Genomic DNA, 23,714 nt, shown 5'->3' on the forward strand with positions numbered 1-23,714 from the left:
TTTCATTATATTAATGATGCCCAAAAATAGATAGATTCACTATGAAAACTTTCCCGTCTTATGTCGCGCCAGTTCAGGGAATTTGCGTACTACCGTATATCGTACTACATATTAACGTAGGACAAAGACAACGAAGTAGTACGAACCACAAATGTGTTAAAAGTAAATAAAAAGGAAATGAAAATAAATAAGTGAGCAGAAAAATACATAGATCCTTACCTTAACCAAAATAAAAATTGATTTCGATGACAAAAGTTAAAACTAGAGGTTCTCACTAAGTATAATTAAATGAAGGTAGCTTCAGCATGTAGAAATATATAATTTATTAATAAATATTGATAACATTGATGTAATTTATTTGGTCACGTTCGAACATTCAACCAAGACGCCAATTTTATCACAGAAACATTTATAATGTTATAAATTCAAAACTGAAAAACCCTTGAAGAAAACTTGGAGGCAAAACCACTAATACAAAGCAAACAAGTTACAATATAAATCTGCCACTTTTATTTATACTTTTGGCATCTTTGCTGAATAGGTATAAACGAATTACCTACTGGTTTTAAACTTTTTTGCAAAAAAGTAAATCGGTAATTTTTACCACAAACTAAAAATACACTCATTGCTTTTTTATGAAGTCGTAGGGTGGTGCGCTGTCAGTAGTCAGCATTAGCTCGTGCGACTGATGATCTATTCGTTTGTTCTGTTTTCTTTTCTGTCTTCTTAATCTTACAATAAAATAAACTAATACAACAAACACAATCACGCCAACAATTGGTAATACTATTAGCAATATAGTCTTTGTTTTGGCTTTCTGAAGATTTTCCTGTACATTCTCTTGGCACTTTGAATACGTCTGTAAATCATCCAGGGGTACTTGGTACGCACATTCTGAAAAAGTATGTAATATGAAGAATTTACATCTATCTATTTCCTGGAATGATATCAATACATGGAATCATGGAAATAACAAAAAAATTTAAAAAAAAAACAACGATTCATTCATTCCAAAAATATATAATTGTTTTTTAATATTGTGATTCTTGGAAATAAAGAACTGACTCTTAGCGTGGCATAAACTAATAAAATTTAATTAATGTAAATGTAAATATAGACTCTATAAACAATAAATTGTAAGCAGCAAAAAAAAAAAAATTGTTACACAGTCTAGGACTGGTTTACAAATCTATGAGGGGCATGATGCCCAACTCAATAGACCGGGACCAATGGCTTAACGTGACTTCCGAATCACGAGACAGAATATGGCTTTTTTTTTTTTTTTAATTATTTAAATTTCGCCCTGGGTCGGAATCGAACCCGCGACCCTCGCGTCCCTGAGCCGAAACGGACTCCCTTAGGCTATATTCTGCCTTAATTACTAATTTATTACTAATTTATTACTAATTTCGATGATAAAACAATTTTAAGAAATTCTTCAATAACTTTAAATTGTTACAATTTCTTAATCCTTCGAATCACTTATCTGTGATTACGATTAGTACATTCTCTGATAAACATGATAACTTTAAGAGCAGGTAATGTAAGTAATAACAAATAAAATATGCCTTTAGCAAGTGACAACTTCAAATGAATTTTATCTTTGCGTTTTATCATCGCGAAAGTTGCAATAAAGCGCAAATATTACGTTAAAGTTTTTACTCACCAGATTCGGAAATACTACATTCGAAGCGTGTGAACTTTACATTTCGATTTTTTAACCATCGATTAATCGTCCAACAATCACACTTTTGTTCACTTTCAATGGACACATTTGTCGTATCCAATAATTTTAAACGACAAAGACCCGCGAAGTGCTTTGTAGTCGTAGATAATAGTTTATTTCCAGATATGTTATATTTTTCCAAAAAGGGTAACACTCCCAGGTCTGGTAGTTCATTTGGCTCTTCTGACATAATGTAACTAATATCTAAATGAAACAAAGGGCTCGTCACAGGTTTCACTTTTTCAATGGCATCGACAATATTTATATTCAAGTTTTTCCCCAAATAAAGTGTTTGAAGAGATGGAAGATTAAATAACTCTAAAGGTAATTTTGTTAATCCATTTTTGGATAAATCTATGGTTTGTAAGTAATCTTTCCCTTTAAAAGACTCGTCATCGATAACTCCTAAAAAGTTGTCGTGTAAGTACAGCATTTTTAATTTGGAATATTTTTCTAAGTCTGTTTCTGTTAATTTCCGAATTCTATTGTGGGAGAGATCTATTATCTGGAAACAAAAGTAACAGTTAATTTTTATTGAGGTTTATTTTTACTGTTTTTTGAGTTTATTGTTTAGAATGCAATTAAATTAATAGTAATTTAGGTACCTCCACATCGCTTGGCAAGCATTGAGTAAAATTTTCCAAGTCCATTTTATAACAATCGGCCCCTTTCATATTATGAACTCTGATAATTTTGCATTTTTCTTCACGTTTGCAAGTTAGTGTTTGTATAAACGGAAAATAAACACAAAATGTTATTATCCAAATGTAAACGTCCATTGTGGCATCACGTTCCAAACTGGAAACAAAATAAAATGTCAATCACGACAGTTATTATCAGTGTATTATCAAGAGCAGCTTCTGTTTACTTCATTACAATATTTTAGTTCCTTCGTGTCTTGTCGAGCACGAACGAATTTGGTATTTAAACTTGCATTCGAAACTCATTAAAACATTATTAAAACTTAACGTGGTTTACCAAATTACTCAAAGTCGTGTTAATTTATGCCTTTACCGCAACTGGTAATGTTAATAGTGACGTACTAAAAATACAGGTACATTGTAGTGTTTCACAAAAGATAGCAGTTTCTAGAAGTGTCAACTTACTTGGCAATGCAGCATCTGCAATTTGAACAATTAACCAACCAATTTATCCATTAAGCACAAATTAAACTGAAGCTTCTTGAACTACCACTACGAATTTCAATAAGAGAACCGTATAAGAACGACTAGTCTGGATTTGTAATTTTGACCGATAATAAATGTAATTTCAACAAGTGTTTTTATATCAAGATAAGAATTTTGATGATAGAAGACGTACGAAGAGAAATTAAATCACATTGTTATAATCCAACGTTTTTTATTAATCACCATCACAAGCGCACATCCACCGTTCACAAAGCTGCTCACCAATAAACTTAACTAGCTGAATTGCATAATTAAACCGACGATCAAGTCTCCGTTAAAGACACTTATGACAAATAAAAGTACTTCAAAACATTACTGCGATATCGGAATTTACAGATAATTTTCCTATAGTTTATGAAACATGTCATAATTGTGAAAACCGATCCGTTGGATCACGACCTCATAGTTATAAATACTAGTGTTTTACTGATTACATCTAAAAACAGGGTAAACACACATCTAAGTTTTTGTTAGGTCTTATCACCATATTACGCTCTACCACGTGATTGTTTATATTTATTCATATTTGGAAAACTAGAAGTGTGATAAACTAAATGATAAAGTCAGCATGAAGAATAAGTCTACAATAATTTAAAAAAATGCCAACGGAATAAACTTTTTTGACTTTTGAATTGAGTGCAAGTTTCAAACTTTACAATCATGAATGTGTTTATTGGTGTAGAACTAATCTGGAGTCCCATCTGGGGTGTAGCTTTATTGAATTGATCGAACAGGTGACGTCACTAATTGCTTATTTAATTAAAAGTGACTTTAGTGTGTCGCTTCCCACTTCGTTTGAAAAAACTGCACTCTGCAGCGCTCGTTAATTAAAAGAAATAATAATTGCAAAAACACCCAAATGGGTTAATAAATTATTTCGAATAAAACAACCGAATTATATAAGTTAAATTTGTACATTAAATTTACAGTAGAGCTAATAATAATTCGTAAGTTCCTATTGTGTAAATTTTATCGACAATATTACAAAGAAATTAATGAGGATATTATGAATAAAATTGAAGAACGAGATTCAATATTTGAATAATAAATGTGACGTAGGGAATAAATGGCGGTAAAATGGCGCATGTCACACAAATTCAAATTGGCCAATCATATGTCACCACGAATTTGATGATTGATGTTGGCGGATTTGGATAAGGCACCGGCTTTAGTTGTACATTTAAAAACATTTCAACAGTTAATTGTGTTAAGAGAATAGAGCGTCCCTCTAAAACAGTAAATTTAATTTAAAATGTTCAAGTTACTGGGTAAGCGATCTTCATTCAATTTCGCAGTTTTTGGTTATGTTAATGTCAATATTTTTTTCAGTTTTGGCTACTTTGTTGGCCGATTCTTTAGCACTTTACCCTTCTAGCTCAAGCGTAATAGAATTAACACCCTCAAATTTTGATAAATTAGTTATTAAAAGTGATGAAGTATGGATTGTAGAATTTTTTGCACCGTGGTGTGGACATTGCCAGGCTCTAGTTCCTGAATATACCAAAGCAGCAGCTGCTCTAAAGGTAGTTGCTTATCTGTAGTTAATCTTCCAATCTGATTTGCACTTTTAGGGTGTAGTCAAAGTTGGGGCAGTTAATGCTGATGATCATAAAGACTTAGGGGGGCGTTATGGTGTTAGAGGTTTTCCCACATTAAAGATCTTTGGGGCTAACAAAAATAAGCCTGAAGATTACAATGGAGCAAGAACTGCTCAAGGTCTAGTTGATGCTGCTTTGCAAGCAGTCAAATCAAAAGTTAAAGCTAGTCTTGGGGGAGGATCAAGTTCACAAGTAAGAATTACTTTTTTTTGTTGTCAATTTAAATGTTATTGATTATGATTTTTAGGATGCAGATGATAAAGATGTGATTGAATTGACTGACAGTAACTTTGATAAGCTAGTTTTACAATCAGAAGATATGTGGTTGGTTGAGTTCTTTGCTCCTTGGTGTGGTCATTGTAAGAATCTAGCACCTCATTGGGCTAAAGCTGCAACTGAGTTGAAAGGAAAAGTGAAACTTGGAGCATTAGATGCAACTGTACATCAAGTGCAAGCTTCTAAATATGGAGTACAAGGGTATCCAACAATTAAATTCTTTGCACCTGGAAAGAAATCTTCTGATTCTGTTTCTGACTATGATGGTGGAAGGATTGCTAATGATATTGTCACCTGGTCTTTAGAAAAACTTGCTGAAAATGTCCCAGCTCCTGAAGTTGTAGAAATTATTGATAAGAATGTTTTTAAAGAAGCTTGTGACCAAAAGCCTTTATGTGTTGTAGCTCTTCTTCCCCACATCTTAGATTGTCAGTCTGAATGTAGAAATAATTACATCAACATTCTTAAAGAGTTAGGTGAAAAATACAAAAAGAAGATGTGGGGGTAGGTATCAATAAAATTTTTAATTATGAACTGTAATGTAATAGGGGTTTCTAGATGGGTCTGGTCTGAAGCTGGTGCTCAACTTGAACTTGAAAGTGCTTTAGATGTTGGTGGTTTTGGATATCCTGCAATGGCTGTCATCAATGCAAGAAAAATGAAATATTCAATCCTTAGAGGTGCATTTTCTAGGGATGGAATCAACGAATTTCTCAGGTACATTTTTTTTATTTATTTTTTTATTTGTTTCTTAACATTTGTTAAAGGGATCTATCATATGGCCGGGGCAATACTTCTCCTGTTCGAGGACAGGAACTTCCAAAAATTGTCACAGTAGAACCATGGGATGGTAAGGATGGTGAACTTCCACAAGAAGAAGAAATTGATTTGTCTGATGTCGATCTCGACAGCAAAGACGAACTTTAAGCAAACCATAAGACTAATTATTTAATACTGTTTTGATACTGCTACTTTGTTTTTGTAACAAACTTCTAATGTTCTATTTAATATTTGTATCATAGTTTTTGTTTAAGTGTTCACTTAATTTTAATAGACATATCTTTCATACATTGTTTTTTATTTAATTCCCAAATTTTAAACAAAAAATGATAAACATGACAGCGTCAAAATTTATGTGATGGTCCAATAGTCAAATATTTGTCATGTTAGGGTTGGTAACGTGCTTTGACATGACATTTGAGTTGTCATCCCATCCGAAAAACCTGTCATTTTTTATCAAAGGTGAACGAGGTCAATTTAAAAGTATTATCAGTTCAAGAGTCCTCAAAATCGCCACATTTCACATTTTTGGTTCGTAGTACAAAATGCCGACCGTAGTTGTGCCAAAAGTTGAAGAAGAGCCTACAGGCATCAATGCAATTCTGTTGGGGCCCCCGGGCTCCGGTAAGGGTACTCAAGTAAGTAATCTTCGACGGGGTCTCGTAAAACTGACTGAAATAAAAACTTTTAGGCCCCGAAACTAAAAGAAAAATATTGCGTGTGCCACTTGTCAACTGGCGACATGTTGCGCGCTGAGATCCAATCTGGTTCAGTTCTTGGGGCTAAACTTAAGAAGGTCATGGATGAAGGCAAGCTCGTAAGTGACGATCTCGTCGTTAACATGATTGATAGCAATCTTGATAAGCCTGAATGTAAGAATGGATTCTTACTGGACGGATTTCCTCGAACCGTAGTCCAAGCTGAAAAGGTAATTTTCAGAAAATCTGAAACCATCATTCTAACAAATTTTGTTCAGCTTGATGATTTGTTGGAAAAACGGGACACTAGTTTGGATGCCGTCATTGAATTTGGGATTAACGATAGCTTGCTGGTGCGCCGGATTACGGGCCGATTGATACACACCAAGAGTGGACGTTCCTATCATGAAGAGTTTCATCCCCCTAAAAAGCCTATGACTGACGATATAACTGGCGAACCACTCGTTAGACGTTCTGATGACACGGCCGAAGCTCTGAAGAAGCGCCTTCAGGCTTACCACACTCAGACAAGGCCTCTTGTTGACTACTACCAAATTCGCGGGATTCATCACCGCATCGACGCCTCTAAAGCCGCCTCTGACGTTTTCAGCAGTATCGACAAAATTTTCATGAAAGCCCACAAATCCAGGGTCGGATTGTAAGATTTCTTTTTCTATACTTTTCATCGTTGAAAATGCCTAGTTTCATATAGTTTTGTTACATTGAAGCCATTTTCTGCATGGCCAAATTTTGTCAATTTGTTTTTCTTTTCGTTCATCATTTTTTATATAGCAAGTTTCACTCCATTCCATTTTTGGTATGTTGTAGTTAACTGACCTTTTCTTCAAACAGTGAGACTTGTTGTTTTCCAAGCACACTTGGTTTTTTTTTTGAAATATGAACAATAGAATATAAATTTTACAGTGCCATTTGTGTAAAATTTGTATTTTATTCACCTTATTTTTTTTTACAAGCTTTGTGTTGCTGTGGTGTCCAAAAGTTCAGTTTGTTATTATTTTTAGAACTTGTTTATATGTAGTTGCGTACTTTTCATGTTACAATTTGTTTTAATAAACGTTCATATTTTGGACTTTTTTAATCAAAGATAATACGTAAAAATCACTGCCTATTACTATTTTGTACTCAGCTTTTTTTATTTTTTATTGCTTATTGTAAAACAAAGAGTGACTAAAACTTTATTTATTTGCATGACATAGTAGACAAGCATTCTGGAAAGTCATTTGGGACTCGAATCCTGGATGATGACAGTTAGGACAAAGCCACGTCTGGCTTAGTTCTTCGATAATAGATTTTCCAGAAGCGATGCACGCTGGAAAATGGATTTTACACTTGGGACATCTTGTCCTCCTAAAAATACAAAAAAAGATTATATTATTTTTGTATGAATTTTTCACACATACCAGTCTGATATAAACTGTTGACAGTTGGAGCATTTAACTTTATTTTGTCTCAAATCTTTGGGTTCATTTTTTGTAAATATGTCCCACGCAAGTTTACTGTACTGACTCCTAGTTGTCTGACTCAACTGTAAAAATAGTTTGAATTTAGATATTTGTTGATTAGTTGTGTAGTAATTGGCAATAAATGACTTACTTCTGGTAAAGTTTTAAGTTTTATGAGCGCTTTCGAACAAATTCCGAAAGAGCGGTCCAAACAAGATGTCAAGGCCAACAAAGAGTATACTTCTTCTGGACTTATGTAATTGACATAATCTTGAAGTTTGTAAGCAGTACACAGAGCATCATGAAGTTTACCACTGTACAACTGCTCTTGCGCGAGCATATAGTAGTGATAAGCCTCGGCACCTTTCCATGCGTTCTCATAGATCATCGGATCTGAAGCCCATTCAGCTAAATACATAATCATAATAAAAACTCTAAAACATCCAAAATTACAAAACCTCACCGGGATTAGGGGCTTTTTTGTGCATATTAAGCAACCGTGCCGCATAAACATAATACTTTTTAACCTTCAAAAGGCTCTTGTTAATTTTCTTGCTCTCCTGATCGGCCAACTGCAACACAATTTGAAACCGTTTGTTTTTATTTTGTTTTGTAATACCTTAAAGGCGTGCTCAGCTGCGTGCAAATAAAATTTAGCCTGAATGTTCACATCAATTGCGGCAAAAAGAGATCCTTGTTCTTCTAGATGTGTTGTGTACTTGATAAACAAATCTGAGATTTTAGTTATGTTAAACTTCTTCGCCAGATCGATAGCTGTATTCCAGCGATTGTGCAAGATGCACAAATCAATCGCAGCATTGACGTTACCAAACTGCAAATGCATAGATAGAGTCGCCGTAAACTGTTAAATAGTCGTCTTGATTACTTTGCAATACGCCTGGACCGCCTCCGAAATGACAGCGTTGGCGGCAAACATGTCGCCGATTTTTTTCAAAAGGGGGTCGCCTTCGGGCAAAACTTGTATGAACGACTCCAATTTTTTATACTCCTCTAGGTGGTAAAAACATTCGATTATTTCAGCCGTGTTTCCTGCAAGCTCGTAGTATTCGACCGCTGTAGCCCTACAAGGCATTTTTTGCCCAAGAAAATTAGTACGAGTAAGGTTAAGTGGTTTTGTGCTATTCGCAGCTGCACTGTGTACACTCACCAGTTATTAAAATGGACAAAATATTCGGCGGTCGAGTTGTATGCAGTTTTGAGCAAATAATCTGGCGCAGAAGCTCCATTTTTCAAGATTTGTATCACTCGAAACCAGTCACCTAAGATTTGTCTCAGGTTGAGCGCCAGATCGCTAAAATCGTTCGAATTAATTTGGTGACTAAAATAATTTCTTTGGGAACCTTCTGTCAGCCTCCATGTAAACTTTTTCGGCCTCGTCGAAGTTTTTGAAATACGTCGCAATACGAGCCTTGCGAATCGCTTCGGAATTAATGTCTTTCAATTTTTTCACAAAAAGTACCCTCGAGTAATCTCGAGACCTTACAAAGGCCGATTCAGCCATCGGCAGATTCATTTCTTTTAAAGCCGCTTCAGCCAATAATCGCCATAATCTGGGATGCGGATTTTCCTCGATGAAAAGTGAAGCCTCGTTGATCCCCACTTTTTCAAGCAACTGCCTCGTATCTCTCAAACTTTTTACTTCTAGCTTAATTAAATGGTCTTTACTAGTAGGACGCTCAGGAGACTCCATGATTTCGTCCAGGAGAACGGCTTGAATCTCCAAATCCTGTCAAAATGTACATTTAAACTTGTCAATTTGGATACAATTTAGTTACATTGAAACTGCAAATGTAGCCCGAACAAGAGACCGGTTCTTCCGGATATATCCCCTTAAATATGTACATTCTAGTTTTTTCCATGATAGCAAGTAGTTGAGGGTTGTCCGAGGCCCAGCACATGGCCCAAACATCTTTACGCTCGAGTTTATTTCCGTCAGCAGAAGTTGAAGGTCGTCCAACGGCTTCAGATATGTCAAGAACTGTCATCACGCCGGCCACATCAATAATCGACAAACGTCTACAAAATTTGACTTTATGTCACGTTACTGTAGGTTCCAACAATCTTACGTCGAGTTGCAATTTATTGCAAGCTTGTGAGGCCTGGTTGGAATTTTGTATTTGTTTGTTAGCACCACGTGGGGTAACGCGTAGTATTGTAACAGACCAGATTCACGACCGATTATTAAACATTTATCGGTGCATGTGATGCAGCAAGCTGGGTCAAGAGTGTTATGCGTGTTTACAGGAATTTTATCTAAATTGTCCAAGTCTTGTATCACCTCTACAGCACCAGTAGGGTTGTCGTCCATGTGGAAAGTCTTACACTTAGCACGAGTTCCTGGGAAGTCAAAATAAAAAACATTGAGTGCAACTTCTAAATATCACAACGCGACAACGTCAAAATTTAATTACCAGTGACTGTTGAAGATTTGGGGGTTTTATATTGCCACACTATAAAATTATTTTTTGAAGTTACAACCACATGTGTAGAATTCATTGTGACAGCGATCGGTTCTATATCAACATATTTGCCTTAAAGACAATAATTAAAATTTTAAAATGAATTAAATGTTAACAGTACCATCGACAGCAATGCCCAACGTATTACACAATATCAAACCATACTGTCCTGGCGCATCATCTGCGTCTGATCTAGTAACAAGAACGCAGTGATCTCCACATCCGTCTAGCGCTATTAATATCGGTACATAAACCGTGTGGCACTGTAAATTACATCATTAATAAGCATATAATTAATCATTATTTTGGACATTTGTCGTAGTAGTAAAGGTAACACTAAGACGTGACTTCCAAGTCACAAAATCAAAATTCAAATTAGATTTTGTAATGGAACTAACTTGATTGTTGCTGACATCCCAAAATGATACACAAATTCCTGGTCTTTGTGGCCTGCAGCAAGTAAAAACTACAGTTTTTTTGAAATAACACCACTTATAATCTGGACGGATGTTGGCAAAATAAACAAATGAGTCCACAGCCAGTGCCACTCTTAATGATCCACCTTCCCAGACGCAACATGAGATTGAATTTCCTGGTACTTTCAGAGTGCGTAAATGCTGCAAAACAATGTCACAATTATGTTTACTTGTTTTATCTGAAAAAACCTCGCCAAATGGATTATAGAATTGGACCAAGTTCACTTCTTTTTCGTCACTGTACTGACGGCCTGCTATCGCAAATAATGATCCGTTGTGATTCCAACTGCAGTGTACAGCTATCATTCTCGTGTCTAATACAACAGGATCTGAATGAAAACGGTTAAAAATGAATTTGATAAGTTTATTGGGATAGTACTTGTGTCGCTTTCATTGCGCATAATTTGGGCTCTACCGTTTTCATAACATATGGCCAAATTCGGACAAAGTGCGTGCATGTGCCCATTTTGACCATTGTACCAATCAAGGCCTACAACTGGTATTAGCTCCAGAGTGACTTCATTACAAAAAATTTCAATCTGCATCTATAAGTTTAAAATTACAAATTTTGTTTCAAATTGGGAGAATCAGTACAATAAAATTCCCTTGGTTGTCGTACAGGTGCACTTGACCATTTTTGAGACTGAACAAGAGTAGTTTACCATCAGGAGACCACTGTACTCCAGACAAATAAATATTTTTCAGTTCCTTTCCCCAGATTCTGTTTCCATCAACAGAACCGACGATCACAGCGCCATCTTCATATATTATGCAAATTTTCAAACCATCTGCGCTCCATGCCATTCCCACAACTGTCGACTTTTTCCTGTTATTTATCATTTCCTCATACCAAGCACCCTGACAATAAATATATTTAACATAAAGCAGCATTTTGACTTTTTCATTCTCACTTTATACATCATCCATACAATAATAACGCCATTCTGGTCACTGGTAGTAAGTTTTTTATGGGCTTCATTCCAGACCAATACTTGAATACTTTCACTGTGCCCTTCTAGAGTCTGATTCATTGATAGGTTACTAGAGGCTGCTAAACCTCTTGATTTCATTCCAGGCTCATTCTCACCTCCTAAAAACGTAGGTACCTCAAACTACGTAAATTTTGACAAAAGAAATACACGACCTGCATCCAGTTTAAGTACTTTTAATAATCCATCTTCGCCACCAACAGCTATGTAACCGTCTTCTTTGTTCCAAGCGATTGCGTTAATTTTTGTGTTGTTGGGGATGGCAATCTAAAACGTACGATTAAAAAATGACACCGACAAGATCAATTCTACCTTTTTGCTAAGATAAATAAACATTTTATATTCGTATTGGAAACTTTTGGAAAATTCGTTCACCGTGTTTGTTGCTATGTTACTATGGTAACATCGAATCGACAATCGACGCTCATGTCAATGCTCTGTTAAAAAGTTAGTTACGTCACATTGCGTTACTAGGGTACGTTCGCAAACTAGAGAATAGAGATATAGAGATGTTGTCATTGCCATGTTATTCGAACATCTCGTGAGGTGTGCATAAAATATCAGACGCAATTGACAACTAAGGCTTTGCATATTTATTAATAAATTTCGAAGCGTAGGTCGGTGGCTGCTTAGTTATGAATTATTAACGCTCAAATCTGCTAAAGGTTTTGATCTTACTTTGGTGGTAAGTCAAACCTGAATGTTTTTTATCTTTGACATATTTTGACATTTTGGCAGGTTAATGTGTGGTTAAGTAATTCCCGATTTTAATATTAAGGCATGACAAGATATTAAATAATCAGTATTTTATTCAATAGAGATTAAATGATTTAAGTGCGTAACAATGTTGATAGCCATACCAAAGGAATTTAGAAAATATTCGAAGAATTGTCTGAGTCTGAAGAGGATATTGAGAGATACCAACTTTGCTTTGGACGATATTAGTAGTAATTTGCAGTTAGGCAGTAAGTGAAGAATCAAAAATCTAGAGTAATGTGAATTGTTTATCCATTTATAGGAGAAATTAAGGAAGATCTGTTGAACCAAGATGTCATCGATAAACTACATAATAAACTTGATGCAATACCAACACTCATAGTTTTTGGACAGAATTGTCATGCTAAAGCTTTGTTTGTCAATAATTTATTTGAACAAATAGTTTTGCCCCTTTTTAGTGTACAGTGGCGTTATGTAAGTTTGTAGTCACCAGTAAAAGTAATTTCCCCTTCTGTTTATTTTATTAGATCACTTTTAAATATGGACATTCAAGAAATATTCGCCTAACATGGGATCACGAATATGAAATTGTTGAAAATTTGAAGGCACATGAAAAACCTTGGATCACCATACCTGAGGAAGACTTGCAGAGAACTGATGGTGATGATGACCCTTGTGCATCATTGGAAGTTGAACTTTGCCACACTTTACTCAAAGATAATGGTAGTGTTATGGTCCCCCCAGACTTGGAGTTGGACCATTTGCAAGAAATCCTGAACAAACACATGAATAATGTTTTACCTGTGATAATATATGCTGTGTCAGAAGATATACTCAGTGATTCTGTAATTATTAAAAAAAAAGTGTGAGGAAAGTATGTTGGATTTTTTGTTGTAGAATATCCAAGAAATTCGTAAATTAAAAGAAATCTATAATTCTCCATTTTTATTTGTGAGTGTGTCAGATGCTGGGGTTTCACAAAATACTGAATCTTTAACAGAATCTGAACAGCATTTGTTGGAATGCAATGATGGCCAAAAAACATTAACCAAAATGCAGAATTTGCGAGATCAACTAATAAGATTAGGTAAGACTTTTATATTTTATTATCTTTCAAATTTTACAAAAAAAAAAAAAAATCACAGAACATCTTTTATATAACTCCTGTTGTTTTTATTAAATGTAATTGATATAATCTGGATCTACTCAAATATTTTTACTATAAGTACATGAATATTTGATGAACATTAATGAGCAACATTTTTACAGGATACCTAAATGATACAGAAAACATAAAGACTGATGAGTTAATGAAGAAAAAGTCATATTGTTTGGATTGTGCATTGGATAATACTTTAATATGTGATACTCGAATGAATAACCAATTTATAGTGTTCATTCATGAAGTTTTAAAGTCAAGTATTTTAAAAATGGCTGCCTTACTTAGTGAGGTAAGTTAAAATGTGTTGAAGGGTATTTTGTTTTAAATATTTGATGTAGATTCATAGTCAGTGTTTAAGAAGATTTATTTTATCTGCATTTGACATGGCTCGAGAGATTCAGATAACACCAAGACGTATATTATATGCCCAAGATATTGAAATGAAATTGTACAAAAAGTTAATGAAAATAGCGGGAGAACAACAAGAGAAAATAACTGGAATAATTCAGAAGACTTTACAAGAAATGAAAACCAATGTTAGTGAAGTTTTAGAAGGCTACAACAAAAGTATGTTTTACTAAACGATAACGGATAACGGATTCTAATAATTCGTTATAGATGAAGATCCCCAAGCGACAAAAATGGCGACATTAGAAATACAGCAGTTGGTTTTAAAAAGATTGCGAAATTCCGTAGCGACTCAGATTGTGCAGTCAGTAGGTTGTTTGCAAGAGAGTTTTACAGGAACATTGCAAAGATGTTTGGAGAGTCTTGAGAAAAACTGTCACGATTTGGAGGGAAATTTATCAGCGTCAGACGCCGTCAAACAAATTTTAAGTGCCGCGTATAACATAGATTTAAAATCGTCAGCATCCTTTTCCGTTGTACACACTTTCATGGATCGCCTCAGAACATTACTATCTAACTTTATACTGCCTTGGTCGTCGTCGACTCAGATCCAGTGCAACGCGCACTGGCAAGTTCAGGTTGTGACTAACATAATCGACTCTCTGAGCGCCTCCAAATTGGCGAAAACAGTCTCTACTCAGGTACAAACGTAGATAGACATTCAAAACGACACTTTTTGCACCAAATACCTAATTTTCTGTTATAAATTAGCATAATCCGATTGTAACCTTTTTAACTTGAAAATATTACGTCTAAGTTGGTGTTGATTTTAGTTTCAAGAACATGTGAAGTCGTCGCATGAGGCCTTTCAGAGCGCTATTCGTTCGCTAGAAAATCAGTTGTCAGGTCAGTTAGAACAAACGGAAGAACAACGAATTTTAATCCGCAAAAGACATGCTCCTCGATTTGCAAAACTGGCGTTGGAGAGTACATCTTTGTGCGATTTGATCGTCTGGGGTATGCCCAAGCAGATCAGAGAGATCGGAAGGGGGCAGTATGGAGTGGTTTCTTCGTGCGAACCTTGGGCCGAAATCGAACCTTGCGCGTTCAAGTCGGTAGTACCACCAGATGATAGACACTGGAACGACCTAGCCATGGAATTCTACTACACCAGGTACGACGTCCATGCAATTCTGCTGGTTTTTTGGTTTCCACCAATTAATTCTAGCAAAGACCGTGACAGATTTATTTGCAATCAATTTAAAAAAAACAAAATGACGCGCTCCTTTCTAAGTACCTTTACATTTTTAGAACAATTTCCGAACACCCTAGAATCGTTAAATTGAGGGGCTCCGTAATTGATTACACTTACGGTGGCGGCAGTTCTCCAGCTGTGTTGCTGATAATGGAGCGAATGACTCGAGATTTACACTGTGGGCTTCGTAATGGCCTCTCCTGGGTAAAAAGGCTTCAAATCGCGATCGATGTGGTCGAAGGTATCCGATATTTACACTCTCAGGGGTTGGTACATAGAGACATAAAACTGAAAAACGTTCTTGTAAGTTGTTCGTCTCGAAAATTGTACGAATCTCAGTTAATTTTTCTGTAGCTTGACTGTGAAGATAGAGCCAAATTGACAGATTTTGGTTTTTGTATCCCTGAAGCTATGATGTCCGGAAGCGTCGTCGGGACTCCGGTTCACATGGCACCTGAGCTTCTGTCTGGTCGTTACGATTCCAGCGTCGACGTTTACGCTTTTGGAATTTTATTCTGGTATATTTGTGCTGGACAAGTTAGACTGCCGAATCATTTTGACCAGTTTCAAAATAAAGAGCAATTGTGGAATAGTGTGAGGAAAGGTGGGTTTTTGTGTGGTCGTTGGTCAGTTCTGACGTGCGGTGTTGTAGGCATCAGGCCTGAATGTTTAGCACATTTCAATCAAGCTTGTTGGAATCTGATGGAACAATGTTGGGCGGCTGAACCCTCCGAAAGACCCTTGTTGGGCTACGTACAACCACAACTTGAAGTTATTTACAAGAATTCTAAAACCGAATCTCCAGGCAAGTTAACCTGTAGTCATAGCCCTTCGTATCAGCAACCTCTCATAAACTATCAAGAAGATTGCTACTATACTTACATGCATTTCCGAGAGTACTAAACTAGTCTAAGCTTTGTTGTAACTCTAAGAAATTATTATTTTTTGACATTTGTTCAGTTGTTATTTTTTGAAATTTATTTTTGACATTTGTTCGTTATTTCAGATTCCTACTCATGAAGAGGAAATGAAATGAATTACTTTGATCATATTAATAAGATTGTTGTATATACGTTTTTTTTTGTAAATTATTTGTAATGCTTTTTTTATATAAATTATAATTAAACCGCTTTCAAAAAAAGCTCCATTTTGATCGCCCTTTGAAAAAACTGAAGTAGGCATGTTAAAAAAAAAAACTGAAAAAAATTTAAATTGAATATATTTCGTGAGCACTATTTGAACAATGTATGTACAAATTTTACATACAGGTGGGCCCAACGAAAATATTCACCCGGCTTATCTGAAAAAGTAGGTATGTTTGTAGTTTTTAAGATAATCCTGGTGCTTAATTTCGTCGGACCAACTTGTGTAATTTACTCTAGTAAAAATTTTAAATGCTCTGGCCGGAATGAGTTTTATTAATGACGTCAAATTTACGAAGGAACATTTTTACGATCAACACCATGTAAAATTCAAAAATCCCTATTTTGTAGGTATGTAAATATTCCTTGTCCGCTTATAACTAAAAAACTACCAAACAGATTTCGATGTGGGGAGGGTTTTTCATTATTAACAGAGATTTATTAACGAGTTAACCTATTTCTTCAAGGGATAAAATGAAGTTCTACAAGATTATAAACTATGATCAAGATAAATTGAGATTGAGATTCAACACAGATGAAGATCAAGATTAATTCCACCGAAGCGAAATCGGTTGAACAGCATCAGCTTGTCAAAAAATTGAAGGGCGCTGAAGCGTTGCTATTGCTAATTTATAACATTTTTGCTTACCAAAAAGCACGACCTGCTGTATTATAACCGGCCTGTTCATTTCATTAAAAATACATTATGAAAATGTTTACGAGCAAGAGGCAATTTCCGCCGATGAGTGCGCCACAAAACAGGTCCTTCACTAAAAATAATAATCAATACGCAATATAACAAAGAATAATAAAAACACAAAAACAACGACGAATAAGGAAAAAAATTCACGAATTTAATTTCAAAAAAGCAAGGAGTTTTTTGACTTCAAATTCAAAATGTCATTTGAACAAGAAAAATTATCGGTGACAAAAACTTACGATGGAGTAATATCCCAAAAAAGCGCCCGTTTACTAGCGCTCTGCGGGGATCACTCAAACTACACTTTCGAACAGGCTGGTTATAAAACAACAGGTCGTGCCAAAAAAACTATAAAAAGCACCTACAATTTTTAAAATTTGGAAAAAAATTTCTTGTTGAGGTGAATATGATTATGAAATTTGCACCAACGAAGATTTTCAGTACTGGACTAGTGGTTTCTAAGATTTTTGTTAAAAAATTTGTTTATTACCAGTTTTCACTTTTTCGTCTTAAAACTAAGACTTTATTTGGTATATTTACAATAATTTGCATTATTTACAAAATTGCTAACACGCTTTGAAAACCTTCACGATGTTTTCACACGCTTCGATCCTCGTCACAGGTATGGTTTGGAAAAAAATATCTCGTTTCCTCGTGCTTTACAATACGTTTTAATATGTGGTAAGTTAAAAGAAATAGTGAAGTAGTTTATCAAAATGTAGGTGCCGACATGGACGCTCATATTTATTGTCAACATACTGAATGAAATTCACAATAAATATTTTAAAATATGTAAAAAATGTGACATTACAAATTCGGTCGTTGATACATGTATGCATATATTATGAAACATTGTCGCTTAAAAATTTCTCAACTACATCTGAGGGTTGATGTCTTATTTAGCTATAACACGCTTTTAACTGAGACACTTAAGGAAGTGATGATAGAAATGATGCAACTTTTCTTTAATAAACAATTAGTAGGGGAAAGTACAAATAAATTGTTAATTTAAAATAATACTTACCACTGTGAACATTTGAATATTCTACTACGTAAATCCATTTTGTAATATTAATTTAATTTTCTAAATTTCTTCAAAACCTTCAGTTTTGCTGCAATGTTTAAATTTGTAAAACATGCGAATAAACCAACCCCATCAATATTATACTTTTGATTTATATATTGTGCCATCGGCTGTGAAGGACAATATGACGAGGTTCTTACATTTTTAATATTATTTGCAATGACTACTTTTATTTATCCTTATATGTATTGTCTTTTTATGGTGTATATTGATTTTAATTTAGTTTTTAACAAATTAAATTGATGGAAACGGACGAGCAAAATCTCTTGAGTACTACATACACAATTGATATGAATGATGTAAGTTATGTTTATGTATTTATTTCAGATCAGTGTAAATTATTAAAACATTACACGAAGAGTTGTTCGTTTGATTTTAAGTTTCTACGAAGTGGTAGGTACTTTTTATTAAAATGTTATGTAAACATTTTTTTACGTGGGACTCAAAAAACAAGTAGAATATATAAAATGTTTGCATTTTTATATCAAAATCAGTTAGTTTTAACAGAGATCTTAGAGAATGGGCGGTTGGTCCAGAACTGAAAATTCTCAGTGCAAATTTGAACATTTTTCACAAACAACATTTGTAGAGAAAAAAAAGTATTCCTACCCGCACCAAAGATACTTTTTATAGATTTTAAAAATTATAAAAGAATATTAAAATTGGACTTTTTAAAGCTAATGTAAATTATTGAAGGTTTCAGCGCCCGTGTAATAAAAAATCAATGATAAATTGATAAAAATATATAGACAAAGTGAGATTTTTTGACAATTTAAAATAAATAATTTAAAAAATAAGGATTTTTGAAATAGTCGGCATATTTTAGGGAGGTGGTCCAGAATTGGAATTGTATATCTACTAATATTACTTACTGCTAATTAAAAGAAGCGTCTTGCTCCAGTAAACTTACATTAAGGTAATTTTACATATCGTGTATCACATCTTAGACATAATATAGTTTAATTTTGAGGCGCAAAGTCCCCCTAATTATTTTTATGTTGTGGTGCTCGTATTATGTCTTACAAAACTACTTGCTATCAAACGATGTACATTCAAAATGACTCGTGTTTTTAAAACCGTGTTGGTGTTAAATTTTTTTCGCGTCAAAATACAACTGATTTTTTTTTTGGCGCGAAAATAATTTATATTTGGAAATTTAGATCTATGAGAACTTTGCGCCTTAAAGTTATGATGCCTTCTTATTAAATACTTTGTCAGATTATATTGCAGATATTGTATTACAAGTTAACCTAAATAAGATAATATATAGAGGTAACATAAAATTAAAGTATTACAATAAACAAAGAATATAAAAATATACAATAAATAATGTAGCAAATACACGTTTGTAGGTAACAAATTATGTCGACAATATTGTTAAAATTGGATCAACCAATGAGATTCAGTGAATTTTATTAAAAAACCTACCTACAGCTAGACACGTATTTTAATTTTGAAAATACATTAACAATAAAACTGGTTTTTGAGCAAAGCGTTTCTTCTGGCATCGTTGCCAGCACCAGTTCAAAATTTCTCGTACCAAATTATTAGGCCAATAAACTTTGGTTTTAATGAACAATATAAATCATTTTCTCGTATAAAAAAAGAATCAGTCGCTAGTTATATTTAAGGTTTTGGATTCGACGAAATAAAAAGAAATCCATTTCTTCTGCATTTAAAGCATAACACAAACTGACTTAATAATAATTTCTAGTTCCGTCAAGGCAGTGAGATTCAAAACACTATCACAAATCTTTAAATACAATTGGGTATTAGGCAACAATCATCTTATACATAAAAATTTCTTAACGTAGGTCGATATATATTTTGATTTAATAACATTTTAAATCCAAAAGACTCTACTTAGGAATTTTTGATTTTCTAAGAGAACTCGAGTTAGTGTTAACGCTAAATCAAAGATCAAAACTGGGTGCGATAGTCAGAGTAACAGACAAACCCGATTCTTTGATTAAATTAACAATATCACCATGACTTAAATGCATAATTGCAATGTGGTTAACAGCAACTATGTGATCCCCTACGCGGAGCCTTCCACACCTCTCCGCCGGACTGTCCTCTATCAACCTCCCTGAAACCGGCAAATTCAATTAGCACACAAAACCCAACCCAACAAATAAAAACCCACCGATTGTAGATCCCTGTTTGTTGGCCGAAGAAATGATAACAAACCCAAACCCTTCATTTTCATTGCGTTGCACCGTCACATCATAATTCCCTTCCGAGTGCGGAGGCGATATAACCGGTAAATGTGACGCGGGGGGTGGTGGTGGATTTTCATGGGGCCAATTCACCCCCATCGAATACGGTCCTATCATCGGCTGAGGAAACACTCGTCGCCTGACCACCAGAGTAACCTGCCCCCTGGCGGCGGCCGCGTTCATTAATCGCACAACTTGACGATGAGACGCCTTCAAAACGGAAAACCCATCCACACTCATGATCTCATCCCCCGATCTTATTCGACCGTCCATGTCCGCAGCTCCACCGGCTACGATGTGACCCACTGCCACCTGCGACTTGTCCTCTATTCCTCCCACAATTCTGAACCCGAAACCGGTCTCTTGCCTGTGTAGGACGACAGTGGTGGTGATGTATTCTGCGTTCCGCGGCATGTACTGCCAATAATCGACCCCGACATTCTTTTTAATGCCGGGATCGTAAGAGTCGCAGTTTTCCGCGATGGTGTTCCGGGGGTTGGCGCAACTGTAACAAGTACAGTCGTACTGGTGCATCATCAGCATGCCCCACGTGTACTTGGGGTCGACCACGGGGGGCGGGTATTCGTACGAGGGTTTGTTCGGTCCGTTTTCTGATATGTCTAAATCATCTTCCTCTTCAGGATTGTCGATGAGCGACAACCTGAGTCTCGACCTGTCAGCGGTAAAATTGTCGTTGTTGAACTCACATTTGAACAATTCGTTATTCGAGTTAGAGTTGAGGTCTTTGACTGGTGTTTTTGAAAGACTCCTCGTGTCTACAAGAGGTGTTTTTGGACGGCTTGGCAACACCTCTCTGGGCTGAGTACTGTAGATATCAGCTGTGGGTGTCTTGCTGCGATAAGCATTGTTGATGTCTTTACCACCAAATCTATTGTCTAATTTTCTTAACTTATTTCTAATATTTGGTGTTTTATTTGTGCATCCTCTCTGAACACAAATTGTTGCCTCACTATTGTATGGACAATTCTTTAAAACCTGCACCACCTCGTCGTGTGACATGTTGATTAAAGAAATGTCATTTATTTCTAGTAGAATATCACCTTCCATGAGATTCTTGCAGCGTTGTCGGTCCAATATTTGCTTAACCCTTTGACCACACGCACTGTCGGCTATTGTAAAACCGAAACCTAGATTGCCTTTAACTATACGCACCCTCACTTCAACTTTACCTAGGGTACAATTTCCGATGCCTTTGATCAAATCGTCGATGTCATCAGAAGGTTCGAGTGTGTTGTCTTCCTCTCGCAATATATCTTCCCCATCTAAGAAATTGTAATTGGTATCCAGAAGTCTTTTATCGGCGGGAACTTGTTGGAGGTGCGAATCAACTGCTATCGTGGTGACGACTTCGGTGTTGGGGTCGTTGGGGTCAAAGGGTAAAGGATATCCTCGACAAACCTCAAGCGATACAGTCGAGCCAACATTAATCGACTGAAACAGTCTAACAATTTGTATGTGGGTGTACCCCAGCACACACGTCTCGTTAACGTAAACGATCACATCGCCGGTTTGGAGCTGACCGTCTAACCAAGCCGGACCTTTAGGAACTACAGACTTTATCTGCAAAAATTCATCAACGCTATCGTCGCCGCCTACAATAGTAAAGCCTAAACCTCTAGAAGACTTGACGAGAGAAGTGCGAAATCTTTCGCCGCACAACTCTGCCGGATCTTTCGTGAATGACGTACGACTTGCACGAGCGGAGGCTTGAGAGGCCGCCCTTTTTGCTTGTATCACAGGATTTTCATATTGTGTTCGTCTATTTACGTGATCTATGAAGTAAGTGCCGTAATTTGGATCGCTGATTTTTTCCCAACCATAAGGCAATTCGTCATCCAAACAGTCTTCCAGCGATTTTTTCTGAAACTTCGACAATCTGGGGTCGAGCCAATGTGACGTTCCAGTCGAATGACTAAGGCAAAAACACATTCATTAAAATACGCACAGCGAAAGTCTGCTGTATTGTTTGTTCTACCAAACTACTCAGTTTTGTATTTAATTTGGTCATTTTAAAGAAGGTAAACAACATCTCTCACTATTTTGAACAACTTATTACATATTAAATAATTGTATTTTATTTCTTGTAGGGAGGACTCATTATAAAGACTTTTTTGGTAGGATTTTTTTTTTACTGTGCCACAATCAAATGGTAACATCCTTGAGATATTATTTAATTGTCACATAAGAACCAGACTCGTGATCACGTAGGCGTTAACAAAACCCCCCAAGCTGCCAACATTGAGGTGAAAAAACACAATTTAAAAAAATCCAGATCACAAGGAGTGAGCTACAGACAAGAAACGCTTGAACCATAACCTAAGAAATCTACTTAGATCTTTTATCTTTCTAGGTTACTGTAAAGATGAGGGCTAGAATAATGGCTAATGACTAGTGAGAATGTGACAAAAAGTTAACTTTTACTTGTGACACAATTTTCTAACATCTAGGACAAAATCAGATTTGCAGTTTTGAGGAGTGTAAATAGAGATGCAACTTACTCAATGAAGTAGACTTCACCACTTTCGGTGTAGGCTTTTTCCCATTTAGGAGGCAAGGGTCCTAGAGAATCAGTGTCTTCATTATCATTGGTGCGACTAAAATTGTCCTTGTCTTCTTCATAATAATTGGAAGTTTCGGCGTGAACGCTGTTATTGTCAGTTTCTACCTTCAACGGTTGAGAAAGAGGAGTTTGGTCACTGTTATTGTGACTCATCTTGGACAAGTCTTCACATGAATAATTCCTTCTTCAAATCAAGAGCTAATTAGAGTACAGTCGTTGGTGCATATTTTCTTCTAACAGCATTGTTCCTGTCGTTAAAGGAAAACAATGAGAAAAACACAGCGTTCGGAATATATTGTTTCAAATTCATTTATAACTCTGTTAACGTAAATATTTATTGCAGGTTAAGTGCATCCTTAAATCTCAGCTCCTTCCACATTTAAAGCCATTATTATTGTCAATTCACTTTAATAAACAAATAGTTCACATATCTTCTACATACATTATTGGTTTCGTTGGAAAACTTGCAAACGTTAAAGAAATTCCTCGTTTCGTTACTTCACTGTTTTTTAACACCGACTGAATGTGGCCAAAGTAACGCAAAGTTGTCTCGCTGCTGGAGCCGACTCCTCAGACACAAGGAAAACGTCACAAAACTAGATCTTTTTGGAAATATGTATGTTGGCGAATTAAACGCTATCGACGTTTCACCGGCGAGCTAATATTGGCATTATTAATTGTGCCATGATAAATATACATCTCTAATTCTCTAATGTAAACACCCAATTACAAATATTATTTTCGAAGAAAAGAAAGCGGCACAAATCAGGAATGTAGATGAAAGTGAGCGGCAACTTAATGAAGAAGCATTATTGCTGTTTATTTAGATTACT

General features: G+C 35.5%; 6 protein-coding genes across 10 annotated transcripts; 3 read left to right on the forward strand and 3 right to left on the reverse strand.

Moving 5' to 3' along the window:
- Nucleotides 1-308: 308 nt before the first annotated feature.
- On the reverse strand, nt 309-3,554 carry LOC138140062 (uncharacterized). Of its 3 annotated transcripts, XM_069060758.1 has the most exons (5): nt 2,833-3,554; nt 2,705-2,768; nt 2,332-2,524; nt 1,667-2,231; nt 309-894 (listed from the first exon to the last, which is right to left on the reverse strand). In XM_069060758.1, exons 3-5 carry the CDS (start codon nt 2,503-2,505, stop codon nt 623-625), a joined length of 1,011 nt encoding a protein of 336 aa, XP_068916859.1. In that variant the 5' UTR covers nt 2,506-2,524; nt 2,705-2,768; nt 2,833-3,554; the 3' UTR covers nt 309-622. The 3 variants fall into 3 exon arrangements, with proteins under 3 accessions (XP_068916859.1, XP_068916860.1, XP_068916858.1); XM_069060759.1 differs by lacking the exon at nt 2,705-2,768 and having other exon boundaries at nt 3,136-3,554; XM_069060757.1 differs by lacking the exon at nt 2,705-2,768 and having other exon boundaries at nt 2,833-3,553.
- A 358-nt stretch (nt 3,555-3,912) lies between these two features.
- On the forward strand, nt 3,913-5,855 carry CaBP1 (Protein disulfide-isomerase A6 homolog CaBP1). Of its 2 annotated transcripts, XM_069060756.1 has the most exons (6): nt 3,913-4,181; nt 4,243-4,436; nt 4,485-4,703; nt 4,759-5,291; nt 5,346-5,504; nt 5,555-5,855. In XM_069060756.1, the coding sequence occupies exons 1-6, from the start codon at nt 4,166-4,168 to the stop codon at nt 5,712-5,714; spliced, it is 1,281 nt and encodes a 426-aa protein (XP_068916857.1). In that variant the 5' UTR covers nt 3,913-4,165; the 3' UTR covers nt 5,715-5,855. The 2 variants fall into 2 exon arrangements, with proteins under 2 accessions (XP_068916857.1, XP_068916856.1); XM_069060755.1 differs by lacking the exon at nt 3,913-4,181 and having other exon boundaries at nt 4,224-4,436.
- A 125-nt stretch (nt 5,856-5,980) lies between these two features.
- Nucleotides 5,981-7,355, forward strand: Ak2 (Adenylate kinase 2). The gene is made up of 3 exons (XM_069060762.1): nt 5,981-6,205; nt 6,259-6,495; nt 6,544-7,355. Exons 1-3 carry the CDS (start codon nt 6,113-6,115, stop codon nt 6,925-6,927), a joined length of 714 nt encoding a protein of 237 aa, XP_068916863.1. The 5' UTR covers nt 5,981-6,112; the 3' UTR covers nt 6,928-7,355.
- Nucleotides 7,356-7,450: 95 nt separating this feature from the next.
- On the reverse strand, nt 7,451-12,152 carry Oseg4 (intraflagellar transport protein Oseg4). Its single transcript, XM_069060749.1, has 19 exons — nt 11,986-12,152; nt 11,829-11,940; nt 11,596-11,774; nt 11,279-11,542; nt 11,064-11,229; nt 10,874-11,013; nt 10,607-10,825; nt 10,330-10,471; nt 10,161-10,280; nt 9,816-10,086; nt 9,525-9,765; nt 9,090-9,475; nt 8,897-9,040; nt 8,615-8,810; nt 8,348-8,560; nt 8,192-8,300; nt 7,880-8,136; nt 7,687-7,811; nt 7,451-7,633 (listed from the first exon to the last, which is right to left on the reverse strand). The coding sequence occupies exons 1-19, from the start codon at nt 12,007-12,009 to the stop codon at nt 7,462-7,464; spliced, it is 3,480 nt and encodes a 1,159-aa protein (XP_068916850.1). The 5' UTR covers nt 12,010-12,152; the 3' UTR covers nt 7,451-7,461.
- Nucleotides 12,153-12,207: 55 nt separating this feature from the next.
- LOC138140057 (dual serine/threonine and tyrosine protein kinase-like) lies at nt 12,208-16,560 on the forward strand. 2 transcript variants are annotated; one of them, XM_069060751.1, is made up of 13 exons: nt 12,208-12,358; nt 12,412-12,638; nt 12,692-12,864; nt 12,918-13,235; nt 13,288-13,477; nt 13,660-13,841; nt 13,891-14,119; nt 14,171-14,601; nt 14,734-15,074; nt 15,212-15,458; nt 15,510-15,759; nt 15,808-15,960; nt 16,162-16,560. In XM_069060751.1, the coding sequence occupies exons 2-13, from the start codon at nt 12,518-12,520 to the stop codon at nt 16,173-16,175; spliced, it is 2,649 nt and encodes an 882-aa protein (XP_068916852.1). In that variant the 5' UTR covers nt 12,208-12,358; nt 12,412-12,517; the 3' UTR covers nt 16,176-16,560. The 2 variants fall into 2 exon arrangements, with proteins under 2 accessions (XP_068916852.1, XP_068916851.1); XM_069060750.1 differs by lacking the exon at nt 16,162-16,560 and having other exon boundaries at nt 15,808-16,155.
- Nucleotides 16,561-18,806: 2,246 nt separating this feature from the next.
- On the reverse strand, nt 18,807-23,586 carry Magi (membrane associated guanylate kinase, WW and PDZ domain containing protein magi). Its single transcript, XM_069060752.1, has 3 exons — nt 22,820-23,586; nt 20,228-22,233; nt 18,807-20,170 (listed from the first exon to the last, which is right to left on the reverse strand). The coding sequence occupies exons 1-3, from the start codon at nt 23,032-23,034 to the stop codon at nt 19,995-19,997; spliced, it is 2,397 nt and encodes a 798-aa protein (XP_068916853.1). The 5' UTR covers nt 23,035-23,586; the 3' UTR covers nt 18,807-19,994.
- Nucleotides 23,587-23,714: the final 128 nt, after the last annotated feature.

The sequence above is a fragment of the Tenebrio molitor genome, chromosome X (assembly GCF_963966145.1).
Source record: "Tenebrio molitor chromosome X, icTenMoli1.1, whole genome shotgun sequence".
Taxonomy (NCBI): Eukaryota; Metazoa; Arthropoda; class Insecta; order Coleoptera; family Tenebrionidae; genus Tenebrio; species Tenebrio molitor.

Coding starts and splice junctions, on each gene's coding strand:
- LOC138140062 (XM_069060759.1), bottom strand. CDS start 2,505: ATGGACGTTTACATTTGGATAATAACATTTTGTGTTTATTTTCCGTTT. Junction 2,232..2,331: donor GCTTGCCAAGCGATGTGGAG/GTACCTAAATTA, acceptor TTTTGTTTCCAG/ATAATAGATCTCTCCCACAA. Junction 895..1,666: donor ATGTAGTATTTCCGAATCTG/GTGAGTAAAAAC, acceptor ATACTTTTTCAG/AATGTGCGTACCAAGTACCC.
- CaBP1 (XM_069060755.1), top strand. CDS start 4,224: ATGTCAATATTTTTTTCAGTTTTGGCTACTTTGTTGGCCGATTCTTTA. Junction 4,437..4,484: donor AAGCAGCAGCTGCTCTAAAG/GTAGTTGCTTAT, acceptor TTGCACTTTTAG/GGTGTAGTCAAAGTTGGGGC. Junction 5,292..5,345: donor TACAAAAAGAAGATGTGGGG/GTAGGTATCAAT, acceptor AGGGGTTTCTAG/ATGGGTCTGGTCTGAAGCTG.
- Ak2 (XM_069060762.1), top strand. CDS start 6,113: ATGCCGACCGTAGTTGTGCCAAAAGTTGAAGAAGAGCCTACAGGCATC. Junction 6,206..6,258: donor GCTCCGGTAAGGGTACTCAA/GTAAGTAATCTT, acceptor AAAAACTTTTAG/GCCCCGAAACTAAAAGAAAA. Junction 6,496..6,543: donor CCGTAGTCCAAGCTGAAAAG/GTAATTTTCAGA, acceptor AATTTTGTTCAG/CTTGATGATTTGTTGGAAAA.
- Oseg4 (XM_069060749.1), bottom strand. CDS start 12,009: ATGTTTATTTATCTTAGCAAAAAG. Junction 10,826..10,873: donor TCTATAATCCATTTGGCGAG/GTTTTTTCAGAT, acceptor ATTGTTTTGCAG/CATTTACGCACTCTGAAAGT. Junction 8,137..8,191: donor CAAAAAAGCCCCTAATCCCG/GTGAGGTTTTGT, acceptor TTATGTATTTAG/CTGAATGGGCTTCAGATCCG.
- LOC138140057 (XM_069060750.1), top strand. CDS start 12,518: ATGTTGATAGCCATACCAAAGGAATTTAGAAAATATTCGAAGAATTGT. Junction 14,602..14,733: donor CGAAAACAGTCTCTACTCAG/GTACAAACGTAG, acceptor TGTTGATTTTAG/TTTCAAGAACATGTGAAGTC. Junction 15,075..15,211: donor ATGGAATTCTACTACACCAG/GTACGACGTCCA, acceptor TTACATTTTTAG/AACAATTTCCGAACACCCTA.
- Magi (XM_069060752.1), bottom strand. CDS start 23,034: ATGAGTCACAATAACAGTGACCAAACTCCTCTTTCTCAACCGTTGAAG. Junction 22,234..22,819: donor GGTGAAGTCTACTTCATTGA/GTAAGTTGCATC, acceptor TTTTTGCCTTAG/TCATTCGACTGGAACGTCAC. Junction 20,171..20,227: donor CAAACAGGGATCTACAATCG/GTGGGTTTTTAT, acceptor TGCCGGTTTCAG/GGAGGTTGATAGAGGACAGT.